This window comes from Elephas maximus, chromosome 8, assembly GCF_024166365.1.
Source record: "Elephas maximus indicus isolate mEleMax1 chromosome 8, mEleMax1 primary haplotype, whole genome shotgun sequence".
NCBI classification, from domain to species: Eukaryota; Metazoa; Chordata; class Mammalia; order Proboscidea; family Elephantidae; genus Elephas; species Elephas maximus.
The window spans coordinates 117,073,349-117,095,118 of NC_064826.1; the positions used below are offsets into that span (position 1 = coordinate 117,073,349).

General features: G+C 43.2%; 1 protein-coding gene across 5 annotated transcripts in view; it reads left to right on the forward strand.

Moving 5' to 3' along the window:
- Window positions 1-21,770, forward strand: part of TNS3 (tensin 3) — a 388,908-nt gene that overhangs the window by 353,505 nt on the left and 13,633 nt on the right. For all 5 annotated transcript variants that reach the window (XM_049894028.1, XM_049894024.1, XM_049894025.1 and 2 more), the window contains 5 exons: window positions 347-433; window positions 10,624-10,755; window positions 16,010-16,105; window positions 19,191-19,268; window positions 21,027-21,104. In XM_049894028.1, the coding sequence (XP_049749985.1) occupies window positions 347-433; window positions 10,624-10,755; window positions 16,010-16,105; window positions 19,191-19,268; window positions 21,027-21,104 (471 nt within the window). The remainder of the gene's footprint in view (window positions 1-346; window positions 434-10,623; window positions 10,756-16,009; window positions 16,106-19,190; window positions 19,269-21,026; window positions 21,105-21,770) is intronic.

Here is a 21,770-nt window from a genome sequence, read left to right on the forward strand (position 1 = left end):
CTTTTTAAAACTAAATGAATTCATTTAAGATTTAATTATGCAGTATTTCAAATGTATAAGAAATAATAAGATACACTGATTAAACACCAATCTTGCACTATTTGCTTCATATCTATGTATTTTGAAATGTATTGCAAAGTCCTAATCAGAGTATCATGTTGTATTTGTCTGTGTTATTAAAACAGTCTCTCCTCTGCCAAGACAGTCATTTCAAACATAGCGTGGTTTCCTTGTACAGTACTCTGCCCTGGTCCCAGGGATTGGAATTTGAACTAGGTTAATCAGAGGTGAGAGGTTGCAATAAATAACACCCTTCAAGTTACTCCCTTTAAATTGTGTTTTACAGATAATCCAGGTGATAAACTTGTGACAGTGAAATTTGTCCAAGACACATCCAAGTACTGGTACAAGCCAGATATTTCACGAGAACAAGGTAGGCCATGAAATCCGGTTTCCTTGGACATCTGTTGTGCTGAGCACTTAAGATTCCTTGTGTGTGGGCGTGTCTGAGAACCATCCTTTCAGTATGGGTTGAATTAGAGCAAGGTCTACACTTGATGACATGCCTTCAGGGGGGATATGCTATGATCTTTAGATTTTTGTGGGAAGAACTCAGTGCTAATGAGGGCGTCGGAGAGGGAACAAGACACAGCCGTAAGATTCCAGCATGTGGTGTGTCATTTTTGGCTGCTTCCACCAGCCAGAAGCTCTGCCCGACGGTATGCATTACATCTGCATACCTTCATTAGTTCAAATATGGAAGACAAGTGCATAGTCGTAGTAAGATCTAGAGAAATCAAGTTCTGACACATGCCACCATGTAGATGAACCTTGGAAACGTTAGGTTAAGTTAAATAAGCCAGACACAAAAGTACAAATATCGCATGATCCCACTTATTTGAAATATCTAAGACAGGCAAATGCCTCCAGATGAAAGAAGATGAGTGGTTACCTTGGGGTGGAGGGAAGTGGAATAATCAGAATAGTAATAAGACCTAGCTGAACAATTAAGCTAATGCTTCAGATGCAAACTAGACAGATTCTCTACATGCCTGGTTCACCCAAAGGGCAATTTTTAAAAATTTGAAATTATTAATATTTTTGAGCAACGAGATCACATCAGAAAAGGAGGCTGATAATCTGCTCAGAGTGGCAGACCCTCTCAGGTGGCAGGCTCTTGGGTGATCAGCATTCATTTGTTGAGATGAATTCCTCAAGTCCCCACACCGTGCTGGTCTCAGCCCCAGGAGCTTGCGGTCCCCACCACAGGGTTTGACACAGCAGCTTGGGGTTGGCCTCTGAAAATGGCTTTGGGGGCAGGTAGAGCTCCTGGCTCTTGGGCTTGCTGCAGAGTGGAGGATGTGGAACCAGGGCAAGGCCATGCCCGGAGGACTGGGATCTGGCACCCCGGAAATGACACTCATGCCTGGCGCTGTATGTGGATGCTGGCTTGGAGGCAGGGAGGGGACGATAAAAGCAGTGAATTCTGACAGAACCACCACCAGCAGCCTGAAACATGTGACTGCACTGTGCCCCTTATTCTAACTCCAGGCAGAAAAATCATCCAGCCTTCTCCTCATGATTGTGTCCCAAAAGTGCCTGAAGGTGAAGCGTTTAGTGGCTGAAAAACAGTACTGTCAGATTTTCTCATTGAAATTCTTCTGTTCAATTAAGTAGATAATAGAAGTTGTAAGAATGTGCATTTCTTTCCGTGAACTCAATGAAGCTATTGTCATTTTAAATGGAAAAAAAAAAAAGAAAGAAAGAAAAATATGCCCTGGAAAGACTTTTCTTATCCTGAATTGGCCTTTTGTGAAAATGCTACCCTGCAGTGTTTAATGGGCTCTGGTGTGGCTTGGTGCTGTGTTCTTGTTGCCACCATTCTGTCCCCTCTTCTTGTCACGGGGAACCTAATCTTGGCCTTAAGCTAGAGCCCTTCTTTGCCTTGCCCCATTAGACAAACTGTGAGTGGTTCTTCAAGTGCCACGTTCTAGAAGATTCTTTGCAGACCCCCCTCCTCTAGTTAACCTGGTCACACTGATTGTATTCGCAAAAGCAATGGTGTTGCAAAAGGCTGCAACCGCAGAGCACACATTTGGGTTGCAGTTGCCACTGAATTTCTTTGTAGAATAGAGGTGATCATGCCTGTCTTCTAGGGCCATTGTGAAGGATACTTGTGGGAAGCACCTACTGTGTTACCAGCACATAGTGGGTGCCCCCAAAAAAGGTAGTTTTTGTTATCATTCCTTTCATTTTAGCCACACATTTAAAAATGTTTCTATGGGTGTGCTCCGTCTAAAATTGGCTAATATGTTTTATTAGGTGTTAGTTTTTTCTGCTGGACTCTCAAAGTCTAACTTCCTCCAATTTCTAGACATTTTATATAGAAGACAACCAGCACACAGACAGGCCATGGTCTCCTGGATGTCCTTACTTCTCCAAAGAGCAGGAGGCCACCCTTGGGTTTTGCTTAATTTGGTCGTGACTCTTATGATGTGCTTTGTTGTAGAAAAGCTGCAATGAAATTTCAGGTAGCTACTTAGGAGGTGCAGCATAAAAGAAATAAGATAGCCTCCTTCAGAGTGCAATTTTTCACATATTAATATTGCAAGATTAACTCCTTGGGATTTTTCTATGGTGAACGTGAACATACTTCAGAAAGAAGAGACCAGTATTATTGATCCATTTGTATTTTCTCAGGCTTTTGTTTGTCTGAACTGTCTTTGAAAGTATTAGTTATAAGGGGTGGAGTTGGGATGAGAACCTGTACCCTTTTCTCCCTCCACTGCCTACCACCATCTTTAAAGGGGAACCTGATGCCCAAGCTGAGGCTGACTACTTGGCATGTGGGATATATAAAAGCTCATTTTTACAACTTCAGCACATTGGACTCCTAAACTCATTTGTGCTTTAAAAAAATAGTGGGTCTAAAATTATCCTCTAGCTTCCCTTTCTGGCATATCTTCCTTGCCCCACCCAGCCCTAACTTACTGGGCAGGTGGAATCTGTCCAGGGTGTAGTGGCTGGAACTTCCCAAGGGGCCCTTGCCTTGGAGAAGAGAATCCTCCAGAGCAAGACTGGTGTTTTCTTGGAGGCACCCCCATTGGACCAAAAGTCTGAGGCCCATGAGGTCAAGGCACTTCTGTTCATCACAGTAAAGTAAATCGTGACTTAAAAAACAAACAAAAAAGCTCTGATAAGGTATATAACAATTGAAAAAGGTTTTCTCTGTGATTTAATTCCTACCTACTTAAAAAAAAAAAAAAATACATGCTTAACCCCCAAAATTTAGAACATGTTCTGTGAGAAAAATCCACTATCATACAGGGTTAGAGGCTCTCCTTTACCAATCCCAGTGTTACCAGAACCATTTTTAGAGGAAGGTACCTGGGGGCTGCCCCGCCCCAGGGCATCCCTCTCCCCAGCGCCCTGAGCTACCATCTTGGACTTGGTAGGGCAGCAGTGGCTCATAGAAGCTCTGGCTTTAGTATCGTAAGCATCAGATGTGCACCTTTTTCTGGGGTCAAACCGAATCTGTCCCTATTTGGTCCTCTCCTGCTTTCTCTCCATACATCTGGTTTAGGGGCCTTTGTGCAGCCAGAAGGAGAGTATTGAGCTTGTCCCACATCGCCTCACTCTGCACACGGGGCAAGGACACAGGGCCGCTGAAAAGTGGTGGAGGAAACCCTTATAGCCCAACAGCTACCACAACTGTGGGATGGACTGACTTAGCAAAACACAGGAGGCCTGTGGTGGAAAACACCATGAGTTATTTACAAGAGGAAACATGGGTGTCCTGCCATTTAGTGGTTGTGTCCCATATGCTAATCTACTCCAGACAACCTTTGATATTAAAGAAGACTGTGTTTCCACAGCTGTAATTTTGTATAACTTTATACTTTAAATCCCAAATTTTCTCTTTAATAAAGAGTGATGGTAATAAAACAAAGGAAAAGGATCACATGATCATCTTAATTGATGCAGAAAAGGCATTTGGTAAAATCCAACACCGTCTCTTGATAAAACTCTCAGGAGAATAGGAATAGAAGGGAAATTTCTCAACATAGTTAAGGGCATATATGCAAAACCAACAGCCAACATTATTCTCAATGGAGAAAGACTGAAACGCTCCCCCTCAAGCATAGGAATGAGACAAGGATGGCCATCATCACCACTCTTATTCAATATTGTATTGGAAGTTCTAGCCAAAGCAAGAAAAAAAGTAAAGCATATCCAAATCAGAAAAGAAAAAGTAAAACTATCTCTACTCACAGATGATGTGATTCTATACATAGAAAATCCCAGAGATGCCACAAGAAAGCTACTGGATCTAATAGAAGAATTCAGCAAAGTTGCAGGTTATAAGATCAACATACAAAAATCAGTAGGGTTCTTCTACACTAACAAGGAGAGCTCTGAAAAGGAGATCAAGAAAACAATACCTTTTACAATAGCCCCCCAAAGGATAAAATACCTACGAATAAACCCAACCAGGATTGTAAAAGATCTATATGATGAAAACTATAAAACATTACTACAAGATACTAAAAGAGACCTATATAAATGGAAAAACATTCCATGCTGATGGATTGGTAGAATTAACATTGTGAAAATATCAGTATTACACAAAGTGATCTATAGATACAATGTAATACCAGTCCAAATTCCAGCAACATTCTTTACTGAAATTGTAAAACTAATCACCAACTTTATATGGAAAGGAAAGAAGCCCCAAAGAGCCAAAGCAATATTGAAGAAGAGAACAAAGTAAGAGATCTCGCATTTCTCAATCTCAGAACATACTATACAGCCACAGTAATCAAAACAGCCTGGTACTGGTTCAACGACAGACACATAGACCAATGGGATAGAATTGAGAACCCAGAAAAAAAATCCATTCATCTATGAACAACTGATTTTCAACAAGGGGTTAAAGTCCAGTCAATGGGGAAGAAACAGTCTCTTTAACGCTGGTGGTGACAAAACTGGATACCTATTTTTAGAAAAATGAAACAAGATCCATACCTCACACCATACACAAATACTCAAAATTTATCAAAGACCTGAACGTTAGAGCTAAAACTATAAAGTTCCTGGAAGATAATGTAGAGACAAAACTATGGGACCTATTTTTTTTTTCGAAAGTAGGTTATCAAACACAAGTGTAAATGCAGAAACAGCAGAAGACAGGTTACATAACTGGGACCTCATGAAAACCAAATGCTTATGCTTATCAAAGACCTTGTCAAAAGAGTAAAAAGAGAATGTACAAACAGGGAGAAAAATATTTGGGAAGACATATTTGAAAAGGGCTTATCTCTAAAAAACAGAAAGCTTCAACAACCAACAACAGAAAGACAAACAACTCAATTAAAAAATGGGCAAAGGATGTGCACAGACATTTCACCAACAAACACATGAAAAGATGCTTGTGGTCACTAGCCATTAGAGAGATGCAAATTAAACTACAATGAGATACCATCTCACCCCTGCTAAAATGGCACCAATAAAAAAAAACAACAAATGCTGGCAAGAATGTGGGGAGAATAGAACCCTTATCCACTGCTGGTGGGATTGTAAAATGGTACAACCACTATGGAAAATGGTATGGTACTTCCTCAAGAAACTAGAAATAGAAATAACTTCTGATCCATCACCCCCACGTGTCTGTCAGTTTGTCCTACTGTGGGGGCTTGTGTGTTGCTGTGATGCTGGAAGCTATGCCACCGGTATTCAGATACCAGCAGGGTCACCCACAGAGGACAGGTTTCAGCTGAGCTTCCAGACCAAGACAGACTAGGAAGAAGGATCTGGCAGTCTACTTCTGAAAAGCATTAGCCAGTGAAAACCTTATGAATAGCAGCGGAACATTGTCTGATATAGTGCTGGAAGATGAGCCCCCCAGGTTGGAAGGCACTTAAAAGATGCCTGGGGAAGAGCTGCCTCCTCAAAGTAGAGTCGACCTTAATGACGTGGATGGAGTAAAGCTTCCGGGACCTTCATTTGCTGATGAGCCATGACTCAAAATGAGACGAAACAGCTGCAAACATCCATTAATAATGGGAACCTGGAATGTACGAAGTATGAATCTAGGAAAATTGGAAATCGTCAAAAATGAAATGGAACCCATAAACGTCGATATCCTAGGCATTAGTGAGCTGAAATTGAGTGGTATTGGCCATTTTGAATCAGACAATCATATAGTCTACTATGCTGGGAATAACCGCTTGAAGAGGAATGGTGTTGCATCGATCCTCAAAAAGAACTTTTCAAAATCTGTCCTGAAGTACAACGCTGTCGGTGATAGGATAATATCCATACGCCTACAAGAAGACAAGGAAGACCAGTTAATACGACTATTATTCAAATTTATGCACCAACCACTAGGGCCAAAGATGAAGAAATAGAAGATTTTTATCAGCTGCTGCAGTCTGAAATTGATCGAACATGCAATCAAGATGCATTGATAATTACTGGCGATTGGAATGCAAAAGTTGGAAACGAAGAAGAAGGATCCGTAGTTGGAAAATATGGCCTTGGTGATAGAAACAATGCCGGAGATCGAATGATAGAATTTTGCAAGACCAATGACTTCTTCATTGCAAGTACCTTCTTTCGCCAACATAAACGGCGACTATACACATGGACCTCGCCAGACGGAACACACAGAAATCAAATTGACTACATCTGTGGAAAGAGACGATGGAAAAGTTCAATATCATCAGTCAGAACAAGGCCAGGGGCCGACAGTGAAACACACCATCAATTGTTCATATGCAAGTTCAAGCTGAAACTGAAGAAAATCAGAGCAAGTCCACGAGAGCCAAATTATGACCTCAAGTATACCAAAACCCACTGCCGTCGAGTCGATTCCGACTCGTAGCGACCCTATAGGACAGAATGGAACTGCCCCATAAAGTTTCCACGGACCTTGAGTATATCCCACCTGAATTTAGAGACCATCTGAAGAATAGATTTGACGCATTGAACACTAGTGACCGCAGAGCAGACGAGTTGTGGAATGACATGAAGGACATCGTACATGAAGAAAGCAAGAGGTCACTGAAAAAACAGGAAAGAAAGAAAAGACCAAGATGGATGTCAGAGGAGACTCTGAAACTTGCTTTTGAGCGTCGAGCAGCTAAAGCAAGAGGAAGAACTGATGAAGTACAAGAACTGAACAGAAGATTTCAAAGGGCCTCTCAAGAAGACAAAGTAAAGTATTATAATAACATGTGCAAAGAGCTGGAGATGGAAAACCAAAAGGGAAGAACACGCTCGGCATTTCTCAAGCTGAAAGAACTGAAGAAAAAATCCAAGCCTCCAGTTGCAATAGTGAAGGATTCCATGGGGAAAATATTAAATAACACAGGAAGCATCAAAAGAAGATGGAAGGAATACACAGAGTCATTATACCAAAAAGAATTAGTTGATATTCAACCATTTCAAGAGGTGGCATATGATCAGGAACCGATGGTACTGAAGGAAGAAGTCCAAGCTGCTCTGAAGGCATTGGCGAAAAACAAGGCTCCAGGAATTGAAGGAATATCAATTGAGATGTTTCAACAAACAGATGCAATGCTGGAGGTGCTCACTCATCTATGCCAAGAAATATGGAAGACAGCCTCCTGGCCAACTGACTGGAAGAGATCCATGCTTATGCCTATTCCCAAGAAAGGTGATCCAACCAAATGTGGAAATTATAGAACAATATCGTTAATATCACATGCTAGCAAAATTTTGCTGAAGATCATTCAAAAACGGCTGCAGCAGTATATCGATAGGGATCTGCCAGAAATTCAGGCCGGTTTCAGAAGAGGACGTGGAACCAGGGATATCATTGCTGATGTCAGATGGATCCTGGCTGAAAGCAGAGAATACCAGAAGGATGTTTACCTGTGTTTTATTGACTATGCAAAGGCATTCAACTCTGTGGATCATAACAAACTATGGATAACACGGCGAAGAATAGGAATTCCAGAACACTTAATTGTGCTCATGAGAAACCTGTACATGGATCAAGAGGCAGTTGTTTGGACAGAACAAGGGGATACTGATTGGTTTAAAGTCAGGAAAGGTGTGCGTCAGGGTTGTATTCTTTCACCATACCTATTCAATCTGTATGCTGAACAAATAATGCCAGAAGCTGGACTGTATGAAGAAGAACGGGGCATCAGGATTGGAGGAAGACTCATTAACAACCTGGGTTATGTAGATGACACAAACCTTGCTTGCTGAAAGTGAAGTGGACTTGAAGCACTTAATAATGAAGATCAAAAACCATAGCCTTCAGTATGGATTACACTTCAACATAAAGAAAACAAAAACCCTCACAACTGGACCAATGAGCAATATCATAACAAACGGAGAAAAGATTGAAGTTGTCGAGGATGTCATTTTACTTGGATCCACAATCAACAGCTATGGAAGCAGCAGTCAAGAAATCAGAAGACGCATTGCATTGGGCAAATCTGCTGCAAAGGACCTCTTCAAAGCGTGGAAGAGCAGAGATGTCACCCTGAAGACTAAGGTGCGCCTGATCCAAGCCATGGTATTTTCAATCGCATTATATGCATGTGAAAGCTGGACAATGAATAAGCAGACCGAAGAAGAGTTGACACCTTTGAATTGTGGTGTTGGCAAAGAATATTGAATATACTATGGACTGCCAAAAGAACGAAGAAGTCTGTCTTGGAAGAAGTGCGGCCAGAATGCTCCTTAGAGGCAAGGATGGCGAGACTGTGTCTTACATACTTTGGACATGTTGTCAGGTGGGATGAGTCCCTGGAGAAGGACATCATGCTTGGCAGAGTACAGGGTCAGCGGAAAAGAGGAAGACCCTCAACAAGGTGGATTGACACAGTGGCTGCAACAATGAGCTCAAGCATAACAACGATTATAAGGATGGCACAGGACCAGGCAGTTTTTCGTTCTGTTGTGCATAGGGTCGCTATGAGTCGGAACCAACTCGATGGCACCTAACAACAACAACAACAACATGATCCATCAATCCCACTCTTAGGTATATACAGGTCCAGTAAATGAGACATGAATAGACATATGCACACCTATGTTCATTGAAGCATTATTCACAATAGGTAAAAGATGGAAACAACCTAAGTGCCCATCAATGGATGAATGGCTAAACAAAATGTGGTACATAAATTGAATTCCACAAAGCCATAAAGAATAATGATGAATTTTCAAAACGTATTATAACATGAGTGAATCTGGAGGACATTATGCTCAGTGAAATAAGTCAGTCACTAAAGGAGAAATATTGTATGATTGAACACTTATAGGAAGATAGATATATATACAGAGATCTGCGTTCATTGGTGGTTACCAGGGATAGGTAGGGTGTATGACGGGGAATCACTCTCAAGATGGTAGACACCTGTTATTTTAGGTGATGGCAAAGGTAGCATAGAATGTGGGTTAAGTGTGCACAGTCTGACCAAGGTAAGCAATGCCACTAAGAAATACACAGGAGAAAAGGAAATTTTTGGTAAAGGATAAGACATATACAATTTTGGAACAGCAGCAACAATAGCCAAAAAAATACATGTGGTTACATAATGTGTATGGGTGTATGTATGTGTGTACTACATGTATCCATATATATATACAGGTATGTGTGTGCATGCATATATATCCATATATATAATAAACCACAGAGAGCACACACAAAGAAGAGTAATAATCTGTGAATAAAATTCTGAGATTTGCTTGTTATCCAAGGAAATTCTGGCCTGGGTCTGGGCAGCCTCAAGCTTGTGGGCCACATTTCCCTAACACAGCCCCTCTTTCTTCCTAAATCACGAGGTGAGGACCTGGGAGTGCCAGATTCTGAGCGTGAAGGGGGCAGTTTCCCTTTCATCTTGTTTTAAACATCAGTTATGTTGAACTGCATCCCCTCCAGCCCTCCCTGGGGAGCTACGGGCTCAGTTGTCAGCCCTGACTGATCAGGGCCGTGGAGAGAAGGTTGTGCAGCCATAAGCTCGGCTCGGTCTGTAGGGCTGGCCTGATGCCACAGGGCTCCTGAGATGGGTCTTGGAATTTGTGTTTAACACTCAGGAACTTTTGGGGTATATCCTTTCTCTCTTTATAATCTGTGATTAGAAACTCCTTTCCTTTTATCTTCTTGAAAAAGCACATGCTGTAAAATCCTTAAGAAAAACACTACCATGGAGTGTAGAGGGCAGGGACATGGTGTGGCAGCTCAGATTCCACTCTTGCTCTACACCTGTGTCTGCTTGGCAGGTCCACTTATTCATGCTGGGGTATCCTGGGCCTCCTGGGCTGTCTGGTGACCCACCTGTGCTGACTTTGCAGGGTGCCAAGAGGCCTTGTGGGCAGGATAGTCCCCGCCCCTGTGGGTGCTGAGGAAAGGGTGGACCTTTTTGCTTCCTCCTTCACAGCTGGTACCCCCACGAACCCTGTGTGTCCTACAACACCTCTATCACGGTCCCTCTACTCCATTCCAAGTTATTCCTCCATCAGATGGATCAATCTCCAGTTCTTACATGGAGTGAGTGGAAGAGGGCCTTCTCGATGTCACAGATGGAGATAGCCTTAGCCTAACGCTGCAGACACTCATTTCTTTCTCTCCCACCCCTCTAGCCATTGCCATGTTGAAGGACAAGGAGCCTGGGTCATTCATCGTGCGGGACAGCCATTCCTTCCGCGGCGCCTACGGCCTGGCCATGAAGGTGGCCACTCCCCCGCCTTCAGTCTTACAGATGAACAAGAAAGGTAGCTCCCCAGACACTGATCCTGTACCCTCAGCTCCTTAGGGTGTCAGCTGCTGATTTGTGTGCTAATAAGTTCTTACATGAGTTACAATACTCAAAGGTTTTCTTTTTAGTATTTTTCAGGTATATTTTATTAAGTACTATGCTTGCTCAAGAAAGAATGTTATTTTTTATTTTGTGACTAGATAATACATTCCATTGTTCAAAAATCAGAATAGAACAAGGAATCCACTGAGAGACCTTGCTTCCATTTTCAGCCCATCAACCTCCCTACTCCCTCAACTTCTCATCAGTAACTGTTTGTAAAAAATTCTTGTGTATCTTTTCATTGATTCTCTATCAATACAGTCAAACATGCATTGTTTTCTCCTTTTTCTTACACAAAAGTCAGCATATCACATATACAATTCTTGCGTCTATACCCAGTAGACTTTTTTAAGATTGATATACAACAGTGGTACCCTAAGCCCAGCGGTGCTAGATTACCACCTTCTCAAGGTAACCAAACAAAACCGACCCAGCTACTGTCGAGTCTATTCTGACTCATGGTAACCCTGTGTGTTGCATAGTAGAATGCTCCACAGAGTTTTCAAGGCTGTGACCTTTCAGAGGATGATCACCAAACTTTCTTTCCTAGGTGCCTCTGGGTGGGTTTGAACCACAACCTTGCAGTTAGTAGTTGGGCGCTTAACCAATTGTGCCAGCAGGGACTAACTCAATAAAATGTAGAAAAGAACATGGGGATCCAACTTAGAGAAAAGTCTGGTTCTATAAAAATGGCATGGGGGCAGTGTCTGACCTCCTCTAACTTCACAAGGGGGAGGAGAGTCAAGATCAATAGCCCAAGGCTGATTCCTATGAGGTAGAGGTCAGACCTGCCTCCTCTCTCCACCATCTTTACCAATTCTGGCACCAACCGTCCCTTCCACAGCACTTTCTACTTCTCTGATGGGTTTGATAATTCACTGCAGTGGCCACACAGAACTCGCAGACAATATTCAGGATCATGGGGTTTATTAGGGAAGTACCAGGTTACAGTTCAGGCTCAGGAACATTCAGGATACAGTTCTTCGATCATGACAGCCTCTTTTCAACGGCCTCTGCCCTACTTAGGCAAGGGTTACAAAGCTCTTTCAGCCCCCTGCCAATAAATCCCCAGAGGCACCCCAAGCACTCAGCTTTCTCACTCAGTGGGCTGGGAAGCCCATTGTGAGGTCCCCTGCTGGTCTCTCCTGCCAATGTTTCTCGGTATCCTCAGAGTTACAGTTCTGTCTCTCTTTCGGTCTCTGGGTTCCAGGAGCTTCTCAGCACAGGGATCCCGGGTCCACAGGACACGCTGTCTCTTCCTGGCTGTTCTTCCTTGGTGGTGGTGGGATCTTCTCCTTCTTGCCTCTGGGGTTGCTCATTTAAAGCCAAGCAGGATGGCAAAATTGACCAGTCCCCTTGGTGAGCCACAGTTACTCTATTTACACAGTTCTACCAAATCACTTGGGTGGGAGTTACAAGACCACGGCGAGAAAGGCCACACAAAAGCAATCCACCACACCACAGGTTCCCACCAACATCAAATATTTACTCTCTTGCTCTATCCTGCAGTATACATAGAATAGGTCAAATTATTTATCAACACCATTGCAAAAAGAAACCTATTAAGGAAGTAAAGTGCAGTTCAAGTTTTTATATTAACCACCAAAAGATGAATCCCAAAACATTATAGTTTTTCCTGTTTTTAACTTTACAAAAGAAAACTAATATGTATGTTTTCTTTCGTGACTTGCTTCTTTTCCTCAACATTATGTTTTAGAGATTCATTCATTGTACTTTCAAGATTGTTTGTAGCTGTTGTTCTCTGTCATTGTTTATAGTCCCATCCTATGAATATGCTGCGATTTATTTATTCATCCTATTGTTGGTAGACCCTTGGTTTTTGGTTTCTTCTATTTTTCTTTTTATCTCACCCTACCCTTTCGCATCTTCTTCTTCACCACTATGCCAGAACCTCTAAGGAATAGGAAAGGATTCTTTTACCCTCTCTTTTCCCCAAAAATGGAAATCATGGACTGGGATATCACCAGGTCACTTGGTTTTAGGGCTTCCTGGCTCAACAGGAATCGGGGAAAATAGAATAAGCCAAGGTTTTGAACTCACTATGTTTAAAGAAAAAAAAAAAAAAATAGGCATCCACCTGCCTCACTCCCATTCATGGTTAATACCTAAAAGGATTTATCCAAATCCTTTGATGAAGCCTCTGCTTTAAGCTTCCTAGGGAAAACCACCTTTGAATTAGGCCTTGAAGAAAGTCAGGTTTGGTCGCCAAGCAATCCAGCCTCAGGAATGACTGGGGTATCTTCAGGATACACAGATGGGTTTGTTTTGGCAAAGTCAGCCGTTGATTGCATGAATGGAAAGGGTTGGAGATGAGGTGGGGAAGGACCACAGGGCTCAGTCAGGGCACAGACTCCAAACACCTGTGCAGACTGAGCTGTGTCTTGTAGGTAAAGGGGGAATTGGTTTTGTGTAGGAAAGGTGAGGCAGGTAAGCTTTGAAAGATAGGGTCTAGAGCACCCTGAAGCTTAACAAATTGCTATTTTCGAGTGGAAACATGGGTTTTGTCACTTAAAAGCTGTCATGGATTGAACTGTGTCCCCCCAAGATATCTATCAACTTGGCTAGGCCATAATTTCCAGTATTGTGTGATTGTCCACCATCTTGTCATCTGAGGTGATCTTTCCATGTGTTATAAATCCTACCTCTATGATGTTAATAAGGTGAGATTCGTGCCAGTTATGTTAATGAGGCACAGGACTCAATCTACAAGATTTGGTTGTATTTTAAGTCAATCTCTTTTGAGATATAAAAGAGAGAAGTGAGCAGAGAGACATGGGGGACCTCATACCACCAAGAAACAAGAGCTAGGAGAATAGTGCGTTCTCTGGACCCTGGGTCCCTATGCTGAGAAGCTCCTCAAGCAGGGGAAGAGTGATGACAAGGACCTTCCTCCAGAGTGACAGAGAGAGAAAGCCTTCCCCTGAAGCTGACACCCTGAATTCAGACTTCTAGCCTACTAGACTGAGAGAGAATAAATTTCTGTTTGTTAAAGGCATCCACTTGTGGTATTTCTGTTATAGCAGCTCTAGGTAGCTGAGACAAAATCTAAAGTGAGCCTGATTGTTCAGGCATTGCTTAAGGCATTCAGGCCTTAGTTTGGAAACATGCTGAATGAACATTATGATAGAAAAAAGAGGCTCAAGGCAAGAACACCTGGCAGGTCTATAAAAAAAAAAAAAAAATAGAGACGAGAAATTAATGTGTTGACCAAGTGGATGGCAGCGCAGCTATCACTTTTTTGCTTTGTTTCTTGGTTTCAGTTGAAAGTTATAAAGAAAGGGCAAAAAAAAAAAAAAAAAAAAAAAAAATCCCACACACATGATCATTTTGGGAATACAGATAGTTGTATATTCTTCCTTCTTTAGCATTCTAAGGAAGGAAGGTGTCATCCTGCCTCTCAGACAGACTTTGGACTCATTCTTAAGAGGAAGGTAACGGATACAGGATATTTGAATAGCAGACTTCCTGGAATTAAATGTTGTCTTTGACCAAGCGCCCCACCCTCTCTTCATCCCCTGGATTTGGCATTTCGATTTCACGGTTCAAAGCTATATGTGAGAGGAGAGTTCCCCAGACCAGTAAATGTTCAGAGTGAGTGCCCACACCATCCTGGTCATCACTCTTGTGCTGGAATTCAGGGCAACTTCAGATGTGTAGCTGTTCTCCAGAGAGCTCCAAGCAGATGGAGCTCCAGTTATTTCTCACAACTGGCTTCCAGACCTGAACTTTGCATCTCCTGTAGTTTGGCAGCCATGGATAATTTTCTTCTTTTAACCGAATGGTGATGTGCCCCGCCCCCCACATTTTTATTTAATACGGCCTTTATGTGACCTGACCATTTCCTTTTCTGCAAGCTTTGCTGCCCCTGCTAGATGCTGACGCTCACTCTTTATTTTCATCACTGTAGTTTGTAAACATCATTTTTCAGCCTCCTATGGGCAAAATAGGAGCCCTGGTGGCACAGTGGTTAAAGTGATGGACTACTAACTGAAAAGGTGGTGGTTCAAAACTACCAGTGGGCCCATGGGAGAAAGATGTGGCAGTCTGCTTCTGTAGTAATTTACAGCCTTGGAAACTCTGTGGGGTCGCTATAAGTCAGAATCGACTCCACGGCAGTGGGTAGATGGGATGGACAAGATGCTGGGACCAATTCAGCTCTAGTGGGGTCCTCCCATGGGAGGTGTCAAACTTGAATTAAGCAGACGAACACACAGGTGGTAGTGCTGGACAGTGCATTACTGTTGGATTCATTAGGGTAGAGCAAGCATTCCTTTTTCTTCTGTTTCCTACCACTAGGCATTCCTGTGCGGGCGTGAACAGATACTGCTTTGTGTTCCGCGCATGTAACTAAGTGCTTTCTTTCTGGGGGTGTTTATTTACCGAGGCCCTCTTGGCTAAATTGCAACCAGAAGACTCACATCTTCCAGCTCTTTTCAGTGGATCATTCTTATGTATCACTTTGTGTTCCCTTCTCTTCCATCTGTTGGAGCTGGATAGGGGCTGTGGTGGCCCAGTGGTAGAATTCTCACCTTCCATGTGGGAGACCCAGGTTCAGTTCCCAGCCATTGCTCCTCATGCACAGCCTCCACTCAGTAAAGGCTTGTGTGTTCCTGTGATGCTGAACAGGTTTCAGCAGAGCTTCCAGACTAAGATGGACTCAGAAGAAAGGCCTGAGGATCTACTTGTGAAAATCAGCCAGTGCAAACTCTCTGGATCACAATGGCCCAGTCTGTACCTCATCGTGGGGGTGGAGCAGGACTGGGCAGTGTTTTATCCTGCTGTGCATGGGGTTGCTATAAGCCGGGGCCGACGCTGCAGCACCTAACAACACTGGAACTGGAGGTCCAAGTTTGTATCTGATTCCCTTCACTGGGGTTTATTGCAGAATGTCAAGAGCTCCCCTGGGTACCTCCATCCCAGAATCTCCCCTGCAGGGATTCTAGCCGCATACCCTCTGTGCCCCCCAGCCATCCTACGCTTAGCTCCCATCCCTAGATGAGTATTGTCAACCCACCTGCTGCAGTGACAGAGTCAGTCACACGTGCCTTCTTACGTATAGCTCTGTGCTCTCATTGCTGTTCGCTCTCAGCTCCTCTCCTTCGCTCATTTTGAAATTTTTTTTTTTTTCTTCTTCTTTCTCATCACAGCTGGAGATTTGGCCAGTGAACTCGTCCGGCACTTTTTGATTGAGTGTACCCCGAAGGGAGTGCGGTTGAAAGGGTGCCCGAATGAACCGTACTTCGGTGAGTGACCTGAGAGGTAGCCTTGGGGCTCTGAATGCTGAGGCCAGCTCCCCGTGCTGTCTGATGGGAGATTCGTGACCCTCCCTCACGTGGGCTTTCACTCACGACAGTTGGGGTTTGTCTCCAGTTCTGAGATGCCTCTGACCTGAATTATTACCTTTAAAATAAGCTGGACGTGAAATTTTTCTGAAAAGCTTTCTGAAAAACGAATGCTTAGATGGCTCTGGGCTTCTGTTAATGGTTATGGAAAAATGTGGGAACAAGTAACCGTCCCGGCTGTACAACAGGAACATAAATTAATGTCACTGAACTGTACATGTGAAGAATGGTGGAAGAGCAGATGTTTTGTTGAATTTACCACACACAAAAAAACCCAGAAAGCACCATTCTAGGACTGAAATTACAGACAAGATACCACCCCTGTAGGCACTCAGACATGTGCCCTGGTGGTACAGTGAGTAAAGCACTCAGATGCTAACCAAAAGGCAGCAGTTTGAACCTACCAGCAGCTCCACGGGAGAAAGATTTAGCAGTCTACTTCTGTAAAGATTTGCATCCTTCGAAACCCTGTCAGGCAGTTCTACTCTGTCCTACAGGGCTACTATGAGTCAGAATAAACTCAACGGCAATGGGTGGTGGATGGGCAGTGGGCAGTGGGCTGTGGGTGGGCAGTGGGTGAGCAGTGGGCAGTGGACAGTGGGTGAGCAGTGGGCAGTGGGTGGGCCATGGGCAATGGGTGGGCCGTGGGCAGTGGACAGTGGGTGGGCTGTGGGCAGTGAGTGTGCAGTGGGCAGTGGGTGAGCAGTGGGCAGGCAGTGGGCAGTAGGTAAGCAGTGGGCAGTGGGTGAGCAGTGGGTAGGCAGTGGGCAGTGGGTGAACAGTGGGTGGTAGGTGGGCAGCGGGCAGTGGGTAAGCACTGGGCACTGGGCAGGTGGTGGGCAGAAGGTAAGCAGTGGCAGGGGCAGTGGGTGGGCAGTGGGCAAAGGGTAGGTGCTCAGACAACCCTTGACAGAGACGGAGGTTAGAGCTTGCACGTGACCCCTCCTACTGCATAGAGACAGGCACAGGACTCCCTAGCATCCGTCCTCCTCTGTAAAATGAGAACCATCCCTCCCTCCCAGGCTTGTTGGAAGGACTAAGTGGGCTCACCCACATGAATCATCCCTGTGGACAAAAAGCATCATTACTTTTACAGCCCTTTTAGAAGCATTTGGTGTTGGAGTTGTCTTGATCTTAGACCTCCTGGTTTCAGATTCAGCAAACTGTTTGGTTTATTTCTTGTAATTTGGTAAGGATGTGTATATGCTAAGAGTTATCTGTAGTTCCCTTTGCTTACCCCTCAACCGTTTCATTGAACTTTCCACTTTATTGAAGTTTAGCCCAAAGTACCATTTGTTGGAACCTTAGTTGCTACAAATATAAGGGCTTGCCCTTTGCAGCAATTTCATTTCAGCTCATGATTTGGCTGAGCAGCACAGTATCTATTACAGTCTCATCTGTGGGCTGTAAGGACAGCTTTCATGAGGATTAGTTGGGAACCTTTGCCTAGAGCAGGGGAAGGGAGTGGGCCCTCTCTTCTAGCAACAAGATGAGGCTGGGGGCAGCTCTCAAAGGCCCTTTCCTTGAGAGAGCTTGAAGGGCTCCGAAGTAACCCACAGAGATTGCACTACATGTTCCATTTCCAAGGAGCTGGAAGGAGTTCCTTGGAAGTATGAGGTTTTCCAATTAATAGAAAAGCTTTCTGGAAGTACAGGTATCTACTGATAGCTTTTCCACTTGCCTCTAGCCAAGTGTGATGGCGGGAGCAGTACTTCATAGATAGTCTCCATTTGTCCTCAAGGAGGGATCCCCAGTCATGACCTCAGAGGGACCAGCTGTCCTTAAGCTAAGATGAGGTCTTAGGCTTGCTAAGTGTGTGTGTGTGTCTGTGTGTTTGTGTCTCTGTCTATGTGTCTCTGTCTATGCTGTGTGTGTATGTGTGTGTCTGTAAGAGGGCAGGGGCCAAGTGGAGGGAAGTCTGTTTAACTGCTGACTTGTCATATTTAACTGCAAGAGTTAGCTATGAATTTGAATTACTTTATCCCTTGATATTGTCTATGGTAGTATCTTTCCAGAAAAATTCAGAGAGAAAGTTGTAGTTAAAGCTAAGAACAACATACTTAAAATGTCATTCTTTGTTCCATTTTTTTATGTACTGTTTTCATAGTGTTGTTTATATGTAAAGTAGGATTTGTAACAAAATGAACTTTCTGAAGTCCTTGCCATACCACAATGTGAATGCCTCTGCTGGTTATTCTGTATTCCGTAGCACTTCTCAAAACTGAACTGCACGTCTCAAAACTGAACTGCCTACAACTTTGAGTGAGTGTAGAACATCTCACACAACATATGTAGCCAAATTTAAGTGGTTTCTGGTGGGGAGATCTGGCTCCCGAAGCTGAGGGTTTGAACCAGGGGCTGGGGGTAGTGTTTAAAACAACTGATACATATGGGGAGTCCCCTCTGAATGACGCAAGGATATGAGAATGAATTAATATGCTTCATCTAGAACTTCCTTTTCTATAGTGGGACATGGAAGTGTAGACCCAAAGAATACTAGCAGATGCTCCTCAAGGTAGAAGTCCAGTGTTCAGATGAGAGGAGGGACCCTGAAGTTCAGCAGAAGGTCTCAGCTTCTTCAGGGCTGTCTCCTCTTGAGTGTGTCATAGGCCAGTATGAGCCATGGCCCCCTAAGGCAAGGACATACGTGTACGTGACAGAACCGAGGAGTTCTTTCCCTCTCAGAGCATCACTGTGTGCCTGTGTGGCTGGTACACACTCTGGGAAACCTTTCAAGGAGACAAGCTTGGAATTTCCTGTCACTAACTCTTGGTGTAGTGACCTCTCCCAGGATCGCCTAGACAAACATCATTTTTTTGTTTTTGTTTTTCTTTTTTTTTAAAAAATATTTGGTAAGAATAGGGAAGGAATTAAAGCACTGTGGTAACCTGATGGTGTTTGATATTTGCTGGCAAAACTGATAGTTTTTATGACATGAGTTCAGAGCTGTTGCTAACTCTCTTTTTTCTGTTCATTCCTTCTGCAGGGAGCCTGACGGCTTTGGTATATCAACATTCAATCACCCCGTTGGCCTTGCCCTGCAAACTGCTCATTCCAGACAGAGGTAAGGATGTTAGGACCTTACTGCTGCCTTTGGCTCTCCATATAAGATCATCCACAGCTGCTAAAGGCACAGTGGTTTCAGGGATCTAAAAATATCCATTGAGAAAAAAATCAAACTTGAAGTTCTTTTCTACCGCATACTCTGGGGTGAACCCAAGAAAAGGCAGACTATTTACCCTGGTCTCCTCTGCATATCACAGGCTTTGATGAAAGGTTTCTATAAAGAGTCTGTAGCTAAAAATATAATGCACTCAGACCTAAGAGACCTCCAAGGTCATTTGCATTTTAATGTTTATGATTCTACAAAATTGGCAAAATATTGATTTTCTTTTTCTTCATTTTTCCTTATTCATTGTCCAGCTTTCGCTTGCATATGAGGCAATTGAAAATACCATGGCTTGGGTCAGGTGTACCTTACTCATCAAAAGTGATATCTTTGCTTTTTAACATTTTAAAGAGGTCTTTTGCAGCATATTTGCACAATATAATACGTCATTTGATTTTTTTTTTCTTTTTTTTTTTAATTGTACTTTAGATGGTTACAGAACAAACTAGTTTCTCATTAAACAGTTAGTACATATTGTTTTATGTCATTGGTTAACAACCCCACGACATGTCAGCGTACTCCCTTCTCAGCTTTGGGTTCCCTATTACCAGCTTTCCTGTCCCTTCCTGCCTTCTAGTCCTTGCCCCTGAGCTGGTGTGCCCCCTTAGTCTCATTTTGTTTTATGAGTCTGTCCAGTCTGACTGAAGGGTGAACCTCAGGAGTGACTTCATTACTGAGCTTAAAAGGTGGCTGGGGCCATACTCTTGGGGTTTCTCCAGTCTGTCAGGCCAGTAAGTCTGGTCTTTTTTTGTGAGTTAGAGTTTTGTTCTATATTTTTTCCAGCTCTGTCCAGAACCCTCTACTGTGATCCCTGTCAGAGCAATCAATGGTGATAGCTGGGCACCATCTAGTTATACTGGACTCAGTCTGGTAGAGGCCATGGTAGTTGTGTGGTCCATTAGTCCTTTGGACTAAGTTTTCCCTTGTGTCTTTAGTTTTCTTCATTCTTTCATGCTCCCGAAGGGGTGAGACCAGTGAGTATCCTAGATGGCCGCTCACAGGCCTTTACCCCAGACACTACTCACCACAGTAGAATGCAGAACATTTTCTTTATAAACTTTGTTATGCCAGTTGAGCTAGATGTTCCCTGAGCCCATGGTCCCTACAGGCCTCAGCCCAGCAATTGAGTCCCTTAGGAGTTTGAATTTGTCTATGGAGCTTCCATGAAAATGTCGATATTTTTAACCTGGGTGATGGGGGAACTGTTCTCTGTACTATCGTTCATTTGAAAATATTTGTAATAAAAAATTTGACTATATGTCCCAGCTTTCATACCAAAAAACCAAACCAAACCTGTTGCTGTCAAGTTGATTTAGTCCCAATTTCCATAATTATATTGTTTTCCAAAAGGATAATTAATTAAAAATATAAGTAAATGTGATTTATCTTTTAAAATGTGTTTAGTTATTTATATAAATTAATTCAAAGGTCACAAGGTTATTTTGTCAGACCATGTCATCCCTATTTTTGTTCAAAAATGTGATTATAACTTCTATAGACAATATCATTGTCCCTGAGAGAATCTTCCAACTTTGTAAAATCAGTTGCATGTTACTGTCCAGGAATTCTGTCATAAAGTTAGCTAACTTCGTCATGAGGATTCTTTGTTGGTCAGCAGGACTCATTTCTGTGTTTTCTTGCTCCTTCCTGCAGATCCGCTGGAGGAAATAGCAGAAAATTCTCCCCAAACAGCTGCCAACTCAGCAGCTGAACTGCTGAAGCAGGGGGCAGGTTAGTAGCCATGGCCTCATCTTCCATATCTCCTTTGATTGTGCAGGAAAATGATCCCATGATACAATTTTCTTTTTCATTTTCATCATTCAGGTTTCCCATGACTTTGTCCCTTCTTTTCTCTGTGTTTGAAGGAGGGTTCCTTTTATAGAAAGCCCACACAGAGCCGGGTGGAGTAGTAACTGTCAAGTGACAGAACCCAGACCCCCCAGGCTGGAAATATTGGTTATAAATCTAACAAGATACAATTCAGTGCAATAAATGTCAAGTCCTGTGTTTAGGGAAAGTGTAATGACACAGGATGTGGGTGACCTGCCAGTTGCAAATCTAAAAATGTTCAAGAGATGTGACTCAACAAGTTACTCACCATGAATCAATAGTTTGACCCACACTACCAGCAACCCAAGCTGCACCCAGCCCTGCTGGCTCTGGACCCGAGAGCCAATTGCCAGCTGCATCACTCTCCAGACACCACTTTGCTTCTGGGGCATTCGGTACAGGTCCAGTGGCCTCAGTGTAAGAGACTGAGGACAAGCCAGAGACCTTAGGTTGCTTCTAGATTGAGAGACCATGAGTAAGGGACACAGCTGAAAATAATAGGGGAACTGTTCTCTTCACATTTGTTTGTTTGAAAATATCCATCATAAAACATTTGCCCATATGTCC